At 43.7% G+C, this 17,822-nt stretch overlaps 1 protein-coding gene across 3 annotated transcripts; it reads left to right on the top strand.

Moving 5' to 3' along the window:
- Window positions 1–320: 320 nt before the first annotated feature.
- ubac1 (UBA domain containing 1) lies at window positions 321–15,552 on the top strand. 3 transcript variants are annotated; one of them, XM_080794587.1, is made up of 10 exons: window positions 321–1,397; window positions 2,369–2,489; window positions 2,592–2,665; window positions 3,031–3,135; window positions 3,538–3,640; window positions 4,213–4,321; window positions 4,945–5,281; window positions 5,935–6,021; window positions 8,251–8,389; window positions 11,870–15,552. In XM_080794587.1, the coding sequence occupies exons 1-10, from the start codon at window positions 1,260–1,262 to the stop codon at window positions 11,983–11,985; spliced, it is 1,329 nt and encodes a 442-aa protein (XP_080650713.1). In that variant the 5' UTR covers window positions 321–1,259; the 3' UTR covers window positions 11,986–15,552. The 3 variants fall into 3 exon arrangements, with proteins under 3 accessions (XP_080650713.1, XP_080650714.1, XP_080650712.1); XM_080794588.1 differs by having other exon boundaries at window positions 3,028–3,135; window positions 4,966–5,281; XM_080794586.1 differs by having other exon boundaries at window positions 3,028–3,135.
- The last annotated feature ends 2,270 nt before the right edge of the window (window positions 15,553–17,822 follow it).

Genomic DNA, 17,822 nt, shown 5'->3' with positions numbered 1-17,822 from the left:
AGCACTGGTAGCCTAATTTGAGTGATAGTGAATTAAATATTTTTTTCCTCCTGTATTATCTAATGTTAACCAGTAGACCTGAACATCCTTGCATTCTCTGTAACAGTTTTTAAAGCACTGCTTCTCATCATGTGACCAATTTGACTAGTGTACACAACATACTTTGTTATTTTTCTTAGTAGCCTAGAGGCTTACTATTCATAATATTTATTTTTAGGTCTACTGTTAGGCCTATTGCTGATACAATTACGTTGAAGAAACAACCACATGTTTTTTCCCCTCTTTTGTTCCATACAATACAAATATAAAATTCCATAATGTAAAGCATTGTACAAACCCCAAAGCCATCATAACACAAAAAAGCTGTGAATAATGAATATGATATTTGCCTAAATTGAATTATGTACAACCTCGAGCAAATTGTATTTCATTTCAAATTTTATTTACTTTTAAAATGTTTCTATTTCTAGTTTTGTAACACAATGTTGTCCTGATGTTTAGTGATATTTCTGTGTCTATATTATTAATAAAGAAAAACACTTCCATACGATACACAACCAATAAAAGAACCACAATTCCCAAGATGCACCGTGCCACTATACCCCCAGAGCCATAGAGCAAGACAGAGTTACGACATTGAGGGGGCAGAAAACGGAGCGCTCGAGCGCTGTTTGTTCATGCAGCCTGGAGGAGAGTGACGTTGGACTGGCCGTCTGGCCCCATGAAGTGAACGGAGTTGTCGTTAAACTGTGGCTCGGTCTTGTATACCTCGTCGCTTGAGAGAGAGAGTTCAAAGTTGAAAACATTCCCGTCAAAACAGGGCTCCTCTCTTCGCCTGTGACTGTTCCTCCGCTCGTATCTACAACAAATAAACAAACAAGAGAAGAGGAACACGGACGACGACAAGACAACAACCAGGACAACAACAACGCGCCCGAGTGAGGAGACAGGAGACGCAAAATGGTCGCCAGGGCAGTTAGTTAGTCCCGTTAAAAAGGTGCGCTAATTTCTGGCACCGTGGTCTCGGACTCGGGAGGGGGGCCCGGTTCGGTTTCGAACGAAGAGGGAAGACTAGACAGCTATATCCAGGGAAGGGTAGGAGGGCTGCTAAGCGTTAGCCAACACGCTAGCTCTCTAGCTAGCAGCAGCGACATCCAGTGGGACTGACTGCCTGCCTGGTTGGCACCTGGCAGTGGTGGCATCTCCTTCAAGGAGGTGGGGGGGGACGATTTAAATAAGCGACATCATTCATCATCATCATGTTCGTGCAGGAGGAGAAGATCTTCGCCGGGAAGGTGCTGAAGATCCACGTTTGCACCATGGAGGGCGCCGAGTGGCTGGAGGAGGTCACGGAAGACACGAGCATCGAGAAACTCAAAGAGAAGTGCTTGAAACATGTAGGTTCGGGAAGGGAAGGGAAGGGAAGGGGGCCAGTGGGCCACCGACCGGTTCATTGTGTCTCTGTCTGTCTGTCTCTCTCTCTCTCTGTGTGTGTGTGTGTGTGTGTGTGTGTGTGTGTGTGTGCGTGTGTGTGACTGTGTGTGTGTGTGTGTGTGTGTGTGTGTCTGGCCACTGGCCAGGCTGACCCCAAGTGTCCCACCGACTGACCCCATCCTCTACTCGGGGCTTGATCTGCTTGGTCGTTGCATTTGCATGCTCACGATCTGTAGATCAAACCATTCCTTCTCTTGTTTGTCTCTGTGTGTCTGTGGCCGCCGGGCCGGGTCCAGTCAGCCCAGGCCCCGGCAGTCAGTGTCTGTGTCAGCGGTTCACTATAAATAGTCACCGGGTAGACTTTGCTATTTATAATTTAACAAGTCGGCTCTCCGGCGAGCGTCACTTTAACGCTTTAATTTAAGCAAGCCTTTGTGACTTGGTTTCACACAAACTAATGGCTTAAAGTTACCTCTTACTAGTGACTTGGTGTCTCAAAACAATGACTTGGTATCTAATAAATAATTACTTAAAACCTCAAAATAATTAGAAACTTTATTGGCTCATTATTTTGAGATGCCAAATTATGTTGGGTACTATACCTCATTATTTTAAAATAATTTTAATAAAGTTCCTATATAGGCCTATAGGAACTTTTGGCAGAAAAAATGTGCTTGCATAGTTTAGTGACAGATGTTGGTTCTCAAGCCCGTATTATTACAATGCTGCTTGAGTTGGGATTATTACACATTATTTAAATCTATCTTAAAACGAGAGTCGCAACAAAGAATCTTTCCTGGGTTGTGAAATGGTTGAACTTAATATTCTACCACGATAAAGTTTATCATTCTTTAACTACCGGTACCTTCTGTAGCTTGAGCTGCACTAAGTTGCTACCTGCTTATTGTGCTTTTTTTTTAAATTGTTTTTATAGTATGTGCACGGAAGTCTAGAAGACCCCAAAACACTTACCCACCATAAACTTATCCATGCTGCTACAGAGAGGATCCTTAATGACACTAAAACAGTCGCAGAGGAAAATCTCAAAGATAAAGGTGTGTTGCATTTTTTTTTGCTATTACATAAGCAGTGATCCTATGCCGATTTGGTGTGAACTGACTGACTGACCGTTTTTTCACTTGATATTTTTCTTTTAGATGTATTGCTGCTTATCAAGAAGAGACCGCCACCGACCGCCCCAAAGATGGCAGACATAGCTGCAGAGGAGAAGGTAAGCCATTAGTCGCCCAGACCAGGACATTTGGTGTCCTTTAACCCATTTAGACCCATTTAGATTCTACAAAATGTCTTCTAAATCATGACCGTTTCTGAAAAAAAAACATGTTTCTATGTCAGTCGTTCTCAAACATTTTCATGTCAAGAACCCCCAAAAATATATGTAATTGGCCGCCGACCCCCATCTGAAAACATGTCGTTCCAGAGTCACCATCTCCCTCCCTCTATGTAAACGAAAGAACAAACAGTGGTCATGTTGCCCACTTTGCATATTGTGGAAAATGTGCATCTCCCCACCCCCTTGTCCAAGACGTGTGCTGTCTCTCTCCTCATTGTTTACCTTTTTGTGTGTCTCAGAAGAAGCAGGACACTAAGGCTCCAGATAAGGATGCCATCCTGAAAGCCACCACCAGCCTGTCTACCCGTCACACCGACCGCACCGTCACCCAGCACAACATCAGAGACGTAAGTGTGTGTGTGTGTGTGTGTGTGTGTGTGTGTCTCCTCCAGGATGGATGGCTTCAGCTGGTGGGGTGTAGCTGAGCTCCACACACCATGTCGTCACCTCGGGTGATCCGGTTGGGCTGAACGTCTGTGCAAACACAGTTGGCACCATAGAGTAATACAAGGATGGAGACTGAACCGGAGCAGCCGCCCCAAAATGGCGTGTATGCATAATGCCCATTGGCTGTGTTTTTTTTGGGGGGGGGGGGGGGGGGGGGGGGGGAAGCCTGGCAGGGAGGGCAACATTTATTGTGTTTATTTATATTGATTATTTACCCTTGCAGAATCAGATTGGCAAGATCTCGGGTGGTATTTTCCTGTCTGTGTGTGCTCATACGTCATACGTGTTCATATTTCCACCAGTTCCAGACAGAGCTTCGTAAAATCCTGGTGTCTCTCATCGAGGTGGCCCAGAAGCTTCTTGCCTTGAACCCTGACGCGGTTGAACTCTTCAAGAAGGCCAACGGTAAGGTTAAAACACCATGAGTCCTTAAACCACACGGTATTCTATTCTGGGCATGTCATAGTATCCCGACAGGCAGGTATGACAACAACATGCCACGTTGTGTCCCAGAAGAGATCTGGCGTAGAGGGGGTCGTCGCGGCCATGCATCATCGTTCCAAAACACAGCGCCTCAAGTAGCCTACCCACTGCTATATCATTATATCATTCTCAGCATGGTGTTGTTATATCACTGACCTAAATGGTGTATATCAACAAAGGATAGTATGATTTAAAAAAAAAGAAGTTATGGCTATGTCTTTTTCAGAAATGAATTTGGACATGTGGAAAACTTTAGTTAACCCATTCAGACATGACGTCAAATTCTCCCCCCCCCCCCCTAAATCATGACAATTTTCTGAAAGATTTGAGGCACATTTTCACGGTTTTTCAAAAATAGCAGACCTACAAGCTCGTATGAAGGCTGCCCCGAGGCCCCGTCTGGTATTATAATAATATTAAAGTGTGTGTGTGTGTGTGTGTGTGTGTGTGTGTGTGTGTGTGTGTGTGTGTGTGTGTGTGTGTGTGTCTGGTAGCCATGCTGGATGAGGATGAAGAGGACCGGGTTGATGAGACTGCCCTTCAGCAGCTGACTGAGATGGGCTTCCCTGAGAGCAGAGCCATCAAAGCGCTCCGATTGAACCAGTGAGTCAACCAGTTTATTATTTTTTTTAAATTAGTTCTATTAATTGTTCCACCCCATATCAGCCCTATACTGTTATTTACCGGCACTACAGTATATAGTGCCATTATGTTTAATCTCTGCAATCTATTCACCGGAATGAGTCAAACCACAATATATCCACTGCCCGAATCAGATTTAGAAAGGAATCACATTATTTTATTTCAATATTGTTTGATACTGTATGTTACATTACCCACATTGTAACACAGTAATAATGAGTAGTATCTATCACACTATTTCTTCATGTTCATAACCGTTATGCATAATATGGCAATAGAGGGCCCCCTTTCATGACGACGAGAGCCCCGGAAGATATTTCCCCATTCATTTCCCCCATAGACTTAAAAAAATTAAATAATTTAAAGACGTTTACGCCGCAGACAAAGCCAACTCGGCTCGTGACAAATCGATTGACTGTACTCTGTCCTGTACTTCTGTCTGATAAAGCAATCAATCAATCAATCAATCAAACCCTTTAAAAGTTCAGCTCGGTTGTGAATTTTGGACCTTTTTTTTAATAACTGCAACCATTGAGCAGCTTCACTGTTGTTTTGAAACGTCTACATGGCCTCCCCTCTCTCAGTCCTCTCCTGCCTTCCTGCAGCATGTCGGTGACGCAGGCCATGGAGTGGCTCATCGAGCACGTAGACGACCCCGCGGTGGACTCTCCTCTCCCCGGCCAGGACCCTCCGTCCGGCGTGGCGGGGGCCGCGGCCCCGGCCCCGCCCCCGGGGGCCCCAGCGGGCCCCTCGGCCCCGGCGGGCCCCTCCATCGCCACTCCGGCGTCCATCGCGGGTGCCCAGCTCCTCCGCAGCCTCTCGCAGTCCAGCGCGGCCGCCGCAGAGGACGGCAGGCAAGACGAGCTCACCGAAATCTTCAAAAGGATCCGCAGGAAACGAGAGTTCAGGCCCGACTCCAGAGTGGGTGGTTGTTTTCCTTTTTTAGTTTTGTTTTGCACGCCGAATAGTGACAACTGGCCAATCTACAAGCTCTCACGATGTGGTGTGATGTTTTAGCTCTACTGGATCTGCAACACCAACGTTAAAACTGTTACTTTTCGCGATCCACATTTAAAAAAAATGGCAAAAAAGTATAGCAGATTGACGAGCTCAAAACGTTCGAGCTTGTAGATCTGCTACTTTGTTTTTGGCGTTTGTGTGTGTGTTGACGCTGTGATCAAGAAGGGCGTTAACCCATTCTGACCTGAGATCAGATTCTAAAAATGTCAGTCGTTCTTCGATTTAAAAAAAATAGCAGACCTACAAGCTCGTAGCGCGCCACTCGGTGGCGCGCTATGAGCTTGTAGATCTGCTATTTTTCAATAGCTAAAGCATAACATGATGCTAACACCATAATGGGTTCCCGGTCAGAATGGGTTAATGTTTACGGAAACATACCGAAACGGGAGGTTGCTGCCCCGACAACATGCGATGCGACATGCTATTTTGAGAAGATAAAGGGTGAAAGAGCATGGGGCTGTTGTTGTGTCGTAAGGCCGCAGAGGTGACTTGTCGAAGTGAACTAACTGGTAAACAGCCTGTGTTTGTGTTGTTTGGATCCGTCTCTTGTGCAGGCGGTGATGGCGCTGATGGAGATGGGCTTTGACGAGAAGGAGGTGATCGACGCGCTCAGAGTGAACAACAACCAGCAAGATGCCGCTGTACGTTTTCTCCTCCTAGTGGCAGCACGGCACACTGCAGCCCACGCTCCTGTTGTTTGGTTTAAAACCATTTAGACCTGAGGCCCAGTCTTGACCCATTCTGACCTGAGATCAGATTCTAAAAAATGTCTTCTATACATCCTGACAGTTTTCTGAAAAAGCTATGTTTCTATCTCAGTCGTTCTTCGATTTTTCAAAAAAAAATAGCAGACCTACAAGCTCATAGCGCGCCACCGAGTGGCGCGCTATGAGCTTGTAGATCTGCTATTTTTCAATAGCTAAAGCATAACGTAATGCTAACACCAAAAGGGGTTCCCGCCCCAAAATGGGTTAAAAACGCCTCCTATAAATCCTGACCTAACTTGTCTGGAAAAACATCAAATATTCAAAAATTACAAAGAAATGTATGTTACTGTATAATACTGTAATACTGTACATAGTGGCAACGAAACCCAAAAGAGGGCCCCGGTTTGGATGGAAAGGTATCGTTACGTAATACGTGCACTATAGAGGGTGTGCATGTGCTGTGACATCATCATCATACCCGGACGTTATGCGGGAACGCCTACTGCGTGGCAAAACCCCCCCCGGCCTCGACAGCCCACGCATCCAAACGGAAAAGTCCTATCTGACTGCATTAAACCACGTTAAACTCCCTTTGTCACTGGATTTGCCACTCAGAGTTTGGAAGCACTCGTTTTCAGTAAAGCGACGTCCTGCTGCCTCCCGCGTTAGGTGCAAATTCAAAACGGGCGGTATACGCACACAGGGCTGTTGAGTGATATCTAACGAGCACTTCCAAACTGCAACACCTTGGAAAAAGAAATAAGAATCGCCTGCAAGGACAGAAAGTAGCTCATAACATCATGTTATGTCTACAGTGGATTTTTTTTATGAAACAAACACTTTGAGGATAGAAAGAGGATAATTCAAGCTTTTCGTACAGCTGCAATGTTGGTGAGTTTGACGTTGTGTAATGCAATCAGACAGGACTTTTCTGTTTGGATGAATGGGCTGTAAGTTGCACCTTGTTAGCACCTTGCCATTAACTTATATGGTAAAATGGCCGCGGTCTGCATATGGTCCATACTCATAGGGGTTCCCGGACTAAACCATGATTCTATAACTGGATGGATGTATTTAGAGGAACATTTAATATTCCGTGTGTTCGGTTGCACAGTCGGTAGTGCTGTAGCCTCACAGATGGGTTCACAGAAGGCCCCATGGGTTCACTTCCCGCTGTGGGCGCTGGGCGTGTGTTCTGTCCTCTGATCCTGCAATAATCCTGGTCTCTAAACTGCCTCCCCCTGGCCAGCCTGATGGAGGGGAAAGGAACTGGTTGGAATAACGTTTTCCTTCCACGCGCTACAGTCCAACCAGGGAAACTCCCCCCTGTCGGGTGAAAAGAAGAGGCTTGGACTCTACATGCATTGAAGGAAGCATGAGGTCAGTCCGTTGCTCTCCCCAGGTTGGCAGAGGGAGTGTAGAGCCCAGGATTACATTAGATAATTGACACTGGGTGAAACAACAGACCGGTGTCATTGTCTGATGAAGAGCATGGCGTGGCAGTGGCTCAGGGCCCAGGGTAGAGATGCCGGTAGAGAGGCTGGGATGGGTGGCACCCGTGAGGCTCCCTGTTGGATCCCGCGCTCCCCCAGAGTTCAACCGTGAGGCTCCCTGTTCGATTCCGCGCTCCCCCAGAGTTCGCGTCGCAGTGACCTTGAGCAAGACTCTGAACCCCTAATTGTGGTTTGTTTCCTCCACCATCGGTGTTTGAATGTGTGTGTGTGTGAATGTAATGCACGGTCGATGTAAAGCGCTTTAGATAAAAGTGCTATATAAAATTATAAATGCACCATTTACCATTTAGCTCGAGGTCACGCAGGCACTCGTAACGTGCTGGACGCTTCAAAGTTGCAACTGTGTGCGAGCTGTTTTAAGAAGCTTCCCCTTTTAACATACTGTAACAGCACTGCAACTATTTCTGTATTTTATTTCCTACTTTCATGATGTGGTGTTTTCATTAATTTCATGTCAACTCTGCATATGAATGAGAGTTTATGCTCTGCAAGTCCCCAAGAGATAAAGATAAAGGTTTTAGACTAGTGACGCCTGCAGCACATATTATGCAGGAACGATGTTGGAAACGATGCCCCACACACACACTGTCAAGAATTTGATTCAAGAGTGGTAGAGGCTGTCATGAAAATGTCATTTGTTCTCTTCTAGTGTGAATGGCTGCTGGGTGACAGAAAACCGTCTCCAGAGGACCTGGACAAAGGCATCGACACCAACAGCCCTCTTTTCCAAGCCATCCTGGAGAACCCTGTGGTCCAGCTGGGACTCACCAACCCCAAGACTCTGCTGGGTAACTAATGGCTCTTTTAGGCAAACCCGTAACGTGGTGATAATATAACCCATTAAGACCTGAGACCAGATTCTACACATGTTTCTGTGTCAGTGGTGCTCTGAACCTTTTCATGTCAAGGAAGCCAAAAATGATATGTGTTCGGCTGCCGACCCTTCTTCTAGGGACCTCCCAGGAACAAAGATTTGAGTGGAAAACGTTTGCTGAGAAAGAATATATATTCAAAGATTTGCACACATTTTCACGATACATCTACAAGCTCATAGTGCCACACAGAGTGCCGTGCTATGGGCTTGTATATCTGCTATTTTTCAATAGTTAAAGTTTAAAATAATGGTTAAAGTGTTTAACCCATTCTGACCGGGAACCCATTTTGGTGTCTGCATCATGTTATGCTTTAGCTATTGAAAAATAGCAGATCTACAAGCTCATATCGCGCCACCGAGTGGCGCGCTACGAGCTTGTAGGTCTGCTATTTTTGAAGAATCGAAGAACGACTGACATTTTTAGAATCTGATCTCAGGTCAGAATGGGTTAATCAGACCAGTGTGTGTCCAGCGGAAACCTCGTATGAATCTGATCTCAGGTCAGAATGGGTTAAAAGGTAAGGTGAAATGGATGCGTTCCAGGTCTTAATGGGTGTATTTCAAAGGTTCTGGATTTGTGTCCACGCGCTACAGTTCGGTTTCGACCACAGGAACGCAGGACAGAAAAATAACAAAGACAGAAACATAATCTTTATTTCATTCACCTGTTTTATACATTTTTGCTGCCTGCAGTTCCTCCAAACACAGCTGGCATTGATTACAGAACAACTCAGTTTTTAATCTCATTCAAGACTTGACATCCAGTGACTATGATGCGTCATTCTGTGTAAAACGTAATGTTTTTGATGCTTCATTCTGTGTAAAACGTAAGGCTTTTGATGCTGCTTTCTAATCAGCCATCTTGTATGGGTGTGAGGCTTGGCTGCAAATTCCCTTAACCCATTTTGATTTGAACCCAACGATTCCACAAATGCCTTCTAAATCCTGACAGTTTTCTGAAAAACCCTATGTTTCTATGTCAGCCGTTCTCAAACATTTTCATGTCAAGGACCCCCAGAAATTGGCCGCCGACCTGAAAATGTTGTTCCAGGGACCCCCCCGCCCCCCCCCCCCAGAAGCAAAGATTTTAGTTCAAAACGCTCTCTCTGAAAGAATATGTATCCAAAGATTTGCACCACATTTTCACGATTTCTCAAAATTAGCAGACCTACAAGCTCGAGTGCCGCGCTACGAGCTTGTAGATCTGCTATTTTTCAATAGCTAAAGTACGTAGAACAGAATGCTTAACCCATTCTGACCTGAGATCAGATTCATACGAGGTTTCCACTGGACACACACTGGTCTGATGAACCCATTCTGACCCGAGATCAGATTCTAAAAATGCCTGTCGTTCTTCGATTTTTCAAAAATAGCAGACCTACAAGCTCGTAGCGCGCCACTCGGTGGCGCGCTATGAGCTTGTAGATCTGCTATTTTTCCATAGCTAAAGCATAACATGATGCGAACACCAAAACGGGTTCCCGGTCAGAATGGGTTAAAACACCAAAAGGGGTTGCAAAAGGGAACCCCTTTTGGTGTTGGCATTACGTTTTGTATTCTCATTCATCTGAGATAATGGAAAAAACTAGATCGTTTTGCGAGTGACAGAAGGGACATGATTCATAAATTGCGATCCAAAGAGGGAACAAGATATAAGGCACACCAGGCCATCAACCCAGCAGGTCTACTGTATCTGTTCCTTCACTCTATACCAGCAGTACACCTTACATTGAGGACTATTTGAGGATAACCTTTATACGGTGTCGGTTGTCTGCTCAGCGCTCATAGACTGCGTGTGGAAAGGGGACGATGGAGTAACGAACGGCACATGCTGGTACTGTATGTCCCCTCACGAGTACATGAGTGTACTGATTTGAGCTGGTATGTCCCCTCACACTCACACAAGACATCAGAGTGAAATAAGGACACGAGTGTACTGATTTGAGCTCACTCTTTGTGTGCACTAATATAACAAGAGGGACTTTGCGTATGCTACATGCATGCCTGTCACTTTTGGAGCGAGTAAAAGGATTTTGTGTTGTGTATGTAAAATGATGGCTCTTAGAAAACCCTACATGGTCTGTGCCCACCTCCTAAGTGAATTCATAAAAAGGAAGCATGATGGAGGGATCAGCACTATACGGCAAACCCTGGCTTAGAGTATATATGAATAGAGACGACACCCAGAGGAAACCGAATTTGGTATTGCAGCGTGGGCCCAAACACATGAACGCGCTGTTCCGTTGACTATCATTGTGCACGTTCACGACGACACATGAACGCTGTTTCACACGTGAACGCACGTGAACGTGTGAAATGGTAGTCAACGGCAGCGCGTTCATGTGTTTGGGGCAAATCCATCCCAGAATGCACTCTGTTCAGGGGCACGGTGGCACAGTTGGTAGTGCTGTCGCCTCACAGCTAGAAGGTCCTGGGTTCGATTCCCACTCGGGGCACTGTGGGTGCTGGCGGCGTGTTTCCTCCTCCGCGTCATCAGTGCCCATACCCGAAGGCGGGGTTGGCGAAGGGGCCTTTCTGTGTGGAGTTTGCATGTTCTCCCCGTGTCCCCTAGGGTAGGTACAAAAACATGCAGTAATCCTGGTCTCTAAACTGCCTCCCCCTGGCCGGCCGCGGCGCCTGATGGAGGGGAAAGGAACTGGTTGGAATAACGTGTTCCTTCCACGCGCTACGTCCAACCAGGGAAACTCCCCCCTGTCAGGTGTAAAGGAGCAACTTGGACACTCAAGCATGAAGGAAGCATGAGTTAAGTCCGTTGCTCTCCCCAGGTTGGCGGAGGGTGTGTAGAGCCCAGGATCACAGTAGATGATTGACACAGGGGTGAAAAATGGGTTACAAAATCGTGGGATAAAAAATATAAAGTTAAAAAAAAGAATGCACTCTGTTCCTACCCGGAAGGAGGAGTGAAATCGCCTTATGCGCTTTTGAGCAACTTAATGCAAGTGGATGGGAGGAAAACTCGGGTGCCGTCTCTATTCATATACACTCTAAGGGCAAACCGCCTTTGGTAAAAACATCCTTTCAGTTCAGGGCTGGAATCTGGACTGACTTGCCTCTGAAAATAAGAGATTGTCCATCATTTCCAACCTTTTTTAAGTACAATCTAAACTGAGTGGTGCATCTACCCCCGCACTATCTCTCTCTCTCTGTTTCTGGCACAACAGTGCCACTTTTGCCCCTACTGGTACTCATAGTCACATAGGTTAACACGGACATTGCTGTTCCTTGCAGTGGTTGCACTACTCAAAGATTGACAATTACTTTTGGCAAAGAGATTTGAGCCAAGTCGCAAGTCTAGAGGGTTAAGTCTGGAGGGTTTAGTGGTTAAAGGTAGTAGTTATTATTATTAAATATACGTTTGTGGTTTGTCCCGCAGCCTTTGAAGACATGCTTGAGAACCCTCTGAACAGCACCCAGTGGATGAACGACCCAGAGACGGGCCCCGTCATGCTCCAAATCTCCAGAATCTTCCAGACCCTTAATCGCACGTAGAGCCTCCTGGAGTGGTGGTGATCCCCCCGTGTGACTGTTGCAGCCAGTGAGCTTTGAGTTTGACTCTTGTGTCTGTGTGAGTGTGTGTGTGTGTGTGTGTGTGTGTGTGTGTGTGTGTGTGTGTGTCTGTGTGTGTCTGTCTGTGTGTGCGGGGCCGGGGATGTACGGGTGTTTTTTGGAAGCGGCAAGGATTTGTTTTTGCCTTGAAAAGAGACACAGCTCGAGTCAAATGAACTGACTGGAGTCTGTTAAAGAGATATGTTACACACATATATAGTATATATCTATTTATAATGTTGCAGAGGGAAAAAAATGAAAACTTATACAAAATAAATGTTAACATGAACATTTAATGATAATTAAAAAGTTAGTATGTTTTTACATTTTAAAGAGAACAATTTGTAGTTATGAGTATGGCGGACATGATTTATTTTGTATAATTTCTCCATGTGCAAAGAAAAGACATCAATAGGCATCAATTCAATGTTTACACTTTGTTTTTGTATGTTTTGCAATATTTAAATATGAATTATAATTGTGTTGTCTCTTTAAAGCGCAATTAAAGGGTGGGTTGTGTCGTTACCTTGCCATGATATGCCAAATATTGATGTCATATCCTCAATAGTTCTATAGACAAAACATTCATGATCCAAAATATTCTCCCCGTTGACTTACAATGCACAGTTACTGAAGACCTCTCACCAATATTTGGAATTACATATTGGTAAGGTAACTACGCAAATTCAATGTTGTGCACATCCATAACATTTGTTGCTGGTGCATAATACAGGACATGGTGAGTGACTTGAGTAACGGTGTTCAGGGATCGATTGACACAACTTGGTAATTCATTTTCAATGACCGTTACTGTGGAATCGTCTCACTCGTGCTCATTTTATGCACACGCCTGCCCGCAACGAGAGCTGAATTGTGGTCTGCTTCCCGGCCTGTCGAGTGGTTGTCTGTGTATTCGCGAGGTTTCTCGCGGAGTGGTTGTCTGTGTATTCACGAGGTTTCTCGCGGAGTGGTTGTCTGTGTATTCACGAGGTTTCTCGCGGATCCCGGTGGGAACACAGGCATTGTCCTCCCCGTCTGAATCGTACAATCGTTATGCTCCCATAACGATTGTACTGTGCAAACTGCCAAATGACGTTTTAACCCATTTTGACCTGAGATCAGATTCTACAAATGTCTGTTTTAAAATGACAGTTTTCTGAAAAAGCTATGTTCTTTGATTTTTCAAAAATAGCAGACCTACAAGCTTGTAGATCTGCTATTTTTCAATAGCTAAAGCATAACATAATGCTAAAACCAAAAGGGGTTCCCACACAAAATGGGTTAACTAGACAATTGGGTCAAAATGTTTGCAGTTTGCACAGTAAGTAGATTTCTTGGGAGCCTTTAGCGGTTGAGCAGACATTTTCTTTCCGATTTAAGGTACAGTAATAACTACACAACCCAAACCTCTAATACAGTTTAATTGTGCTTTAAATTGTTAGATTTCATACGAGGTGAATGTTTGGGGAGGTTATTCCTCTCCTTATCGGCAAGATTAATATTTTCTTTTTCATCTTTTGGAGAAATGGCTCCACCGATCGTCCCAAAGTGAATATCAAAAAGGTTGAGTGTTCGTTACGGTCATCGGTTTTCAGACACGTCGCCCTCTCTCATCTCTGTGGTCGGCCTTTTTAAAAGAGAAGACACCTGTCTGGTCACTGTAAATCCTGACTTTTAAGTGGAGAACATGTCTTTGTGCTCCTTTTGAGAATTTATTTATTACTTGTGTAGGGTGGTGGTGGCGGGTGATCTAAGCAGTCACATCTGGTTAAATCGGAAATCTCAACAGTCAACAAAGCGCTTTCCTTTAGTGTGTATGGGGATGTCGGATCTATCCTGGGTGCATTGTCGCGCAACAAGGTGTCTAGTCACAACCAGCCCAGAGTCAAATTTGTTTAACTGAGGCCAGTTGTACATGTCTGACTGTTAAATCAGCCACAGCCACCCTACAAACTACTTTCTTAGTTTATTTATTATTTTGTTTGCCTTTTGAAGGGGGGAAAAACATACACCACGCTGTCTGTCTGTGTCTTGATCATGTTTTGTTACAAAACCGAAGTTGTACTACCTGTAGACCTACATGTTTTATTGTCGGTGTGCTCTTGAATGTCACATTTATCATGTTGCAACCATTTAGCACTTGCTCACACCTCTGAATACTGTTCAACACGGTCTAAACGACACGGTCTAATAATATGCCTCTAAACGTAGAGGACTGCCGCAGCGAGACACGACGGAGGGAGCTGAGTCAAGATGAATGAGTTGAAGATGCAGCATCTCCTCTTCCCACAGAATCAATCAACTATAAGGTGCATTACCAGTTACCACAGTATCTTAGAACTAATACAGAAACATTGCGATGGCTATTGTCCTTTTGAGAGCAACAAAGATGTATGCTGTCAAACCACAATTTCACTATATGACTTGTTATGCTTGAGTTGTAAAATACCAAGCCTACTATCTGCTGTTTTTGGTGCACAACACGCGCAACTAAGGATAATTCAGGCTTAAGATGTAGACCTACCTACTACCTAGTACAAAGACACCATGTATATCCGTGCAATAGCTAGGGAATGGACTTACTTTGTAATAATTATTTTTGATTTTGAGTGTTAGAACGGTGGGTAATGCACTATAGGTACAGTATAGTATGTCTGTAATGCATATCCATTGCATTGCGTACTGTAAAAATCTACTGCTACGTAACAGTGGGCCTAATTTATACTAATTTACACTACAGTGTCACTTGTGAGATTTACAAGCTATCCATGCATCACAATGTTGCATGTTGCCTACCGAAAATAAACAAAACGGGTACCCGAGGATAAATGGGTTCCTTGCAGTGAGAGACGCAGTCATGATGTGATTGCGTACAAATTGAGCTTAAGCCTTTCTCAGTTTGACTGTGAGATAAAAGTCACTTGGAGGGTGGTGTGTGTTTTTTTTTGCCAAGCTTGAGTGTTTCTATTCAATCTTTTGAAATGTGGTATTTTGACGTGACCCTCTGCTCAGGGAGGTTGACATTCTTTCTTCTATAGCGCCACCAATAGGCAGACCTCTACTCATCTGGGATTCAAAACAAAATGGCTTTAACTAACCATAATAATGGATATGGGTTGGTTTGGTAAATGCAATATTTGAACATATTTAAATGTTTTTTTTTTTAAGAGAAGTATTGAACTATGTACTGTTTGTAATTGAAGCCAAAATCTTAAAATTTCTCTTATGACAAAAATGTTTTGAAGTGACCTGAAACTGAAAGATGAATGATGCAAATTACTGAAATAATTCAATTGTTTTTAGTTTGTTTTTTACAAACCATTATACAAATGTATATACTAGCGGGTCAAAAAATATCACATTATCTTTTGAATGTGAAAGTATTTGTGTGAATAATACTGGACAACTCACCCTGGTGCTTGCCCGTTTTTCCTCCCGGAATTTTCCCCATTGAGGGGGATAACTGCTACAACTGCTAATTGCTGTTTGTATTCTTTTTGGAAAAATATACTCCTATGGAAAGGCTTTATCATTTTACTTATATTGACCCTATAAACAATTTAGTATAGGCCTAATGTAAGGTTTTGCCCATTAAAATAATACCTCGTCAGATAAACCCCACATACCCTACAACAACTTCCGTGGACCGACTTCACTGTAGTAGCCTTTTCATAAATTATATTTGTACTTAGGCTGTCTGCTGTCGTGAAAGTTTATAGTTGGAGATATTCAAAGTCCAGCTGTCTGCCGTCCATTTTCTCTCACCCCTCACTGGGGAAGATTCCGGGAGGAAAACAGAAAAGGGGTGAGTTGTCTTACCTTGTGTACAGGGTGTCTCTGGAAGCCTCAGCTGTGCCATGCAGCTCAGTCGTGGCCACAGTGGCGAGCTACTGTATCTCATAACCTCTTGGGAATAATCATTTCCATTGACATTTCAAGCAACACCATCAGATTGACCATTTCAGCAAAAATAAAATGAAAATGCATCAAATGTATCCACTATCGAATATACAAACTACAACATTTTGTTTAGGGACTAGTTGTAGTTGACCTTGACATTAACTTGAGTACAGTACTTTTTGGAGTAGGGCCGCTCTATCTGTTGTTCTTTACTTGAGTATTTGTATTTTTCAAAGACATTGTACTTTTGACTCCACTACATTAACATTTCTAGGAAAGTGAAAAGGTACATTATGAATTCAATTAATTTAAAACCAAATGTGGTAAATTAAGTATACCACCCAAACCAGAGAAATGGAGTTCTTAAACACAACCAGGCATCAGATTAAGGAAAGGCAGGCAGAGAGAGATGTAGACGGTGACACGCATGCAGGCAGATGTAGTTCTCCTCGTGTTGACCATTTATTCAAAGTATTTATAACAGCAGGGCTACCGAAGGCCTGCAGTGACCCATGGTAGCACAGCAGGGCTTCTCCGTATAGGCCTATAGCCTGGCGCAGCGCAGGGCTACCGAAGGCCTGCAGTGACCCATGGGAGCACAGCAGCACAGGACTGACCGCAAGCATGCGGTCAGCCAGTATGACTGTCTTTCACAGTTTTTACTAGGCTATTTAAGCAGTTTACACTAACAATGGGTCCCGACCAACTGTCCCAATATACAATATACTAGAATTTTATGTATACTGTATAGTATTAGTATACTCCACTCAACTCAACTTTATTTACGTAGCACATTTTACAGGACCCGGTCAACCAAAGTGCTGTACAGGTTCAGAAACAAAAACAACAATACAATATAACAATACAATTTAAGCAAAGATTTAAAAGTTATGATGGACTCATTCAGGTCTCATTCAGGTCAGTGAGTCAGGTTGTATTTGCGACCTTATTCTTTCGGTCATGACTCATGACCCACACACACTTCATGACCATTGGTGAGAGTATATAGGAACGAAGATTGCTCGGTAGACGGAGAGCTTTGCCTTCTGGCTCAGCTGTATGGTCATGAAATTTTAAATTGTAAGGGAATGCACCGACAGTCTGTCCCAACAGGCTCACCACCAGACCAGCCAGGACACACACTTCTCTGCCATGGAGGGATCATAGCCAGGACATGTGTGTGCTGACACACACACACACACACACACACACACACACACACGCACGCACGGCTTAATGCTATTAAGCATCATTAAGTCCTCGCAGGAGGGCTGTTAAAAAGGAGACAGCTCTCTCTCTCTCTCTCTCTCTCTCTCTCTCTCTTCCAAAAACACAAGATGAGATAATGGCGTCCGAATATTGGTGGAGGTTTTCCCCGAACACGTACAGGTTCTTACAGCAGGTAATCTCTCTCTCTCTATTAATACTAATTCAATAATTCAATTATATTAAATGAAAAAAAAATCTATTAATTTCCACAAAATACTTTTTAAAAAGGTTTATTAGTAGTCAAAATAGCCGATCTACAATACAAGCTCACAAAATTGTGCAAATGTGGCCGTTTTCCAACGTGGATTTGATCAATATTGATTTTAATAATTCGTTTTTTAATAAAGATCATTGTTTTTTTTTCTTCTTTGGCTGGAATTGCTCTTTCAGTTTAATCACATTATATACGAAATGTGCATTATTCTAAATAAATAATCAGCGGTGAAAAGTAACTATACTGTAAGTACATTTACAAGTGGTGATTCATACTATTTCTATACCTTTACTCCTATTCCACATTTCCACTTCATCTCAGATCCAAATATTCCTACTTTTACTATAGGCCTACATGTATTTGAAAACTTTTAGTTACTACCGGTATTTACTTTGTA

This window comes from Protomyctophum bolini (genome assembly GCF_963924005.1).
Source record: "Protomyctophum bolini genome assembly, contig: SCAFFOLD_57, whole genome shotgun sequence".
Lineage (NCBI taxonomy): Eukaryota > Metazoa > Chordata > Actinopteri > Myctophiformes > Myctophidae > Protomyctophum > Protomyctophum bolini.
Note: the sequence above shows the minus strand (reverse complement) of the source record. Positions and strands in the feature narration are given on the sequence as shown.

Coding starts and splice junctions, on each gene's coding strand:
- ubac1 (XM_080794586.1), top strand. CDS start 1,260: ATGTTCGTGCAGGAGGAGAAGATCTTCGCCGGGAAGGTGCTGAAGATC. Junction 2,490..2,591: donor GGAAAATCTCAAAGATAAAG/GTGTGTTGCATT, acceptor TTTTTCTTTTAG/ATGTATTGCTGCTTATCAAG. Junction 3,641..4,212: donor ACTCTTCAAGAAGGCCAACG/GTAAGGTTAAAA, acceptor TGTGTCTGGTAG/CCATGCTGGATGAGGATGAA.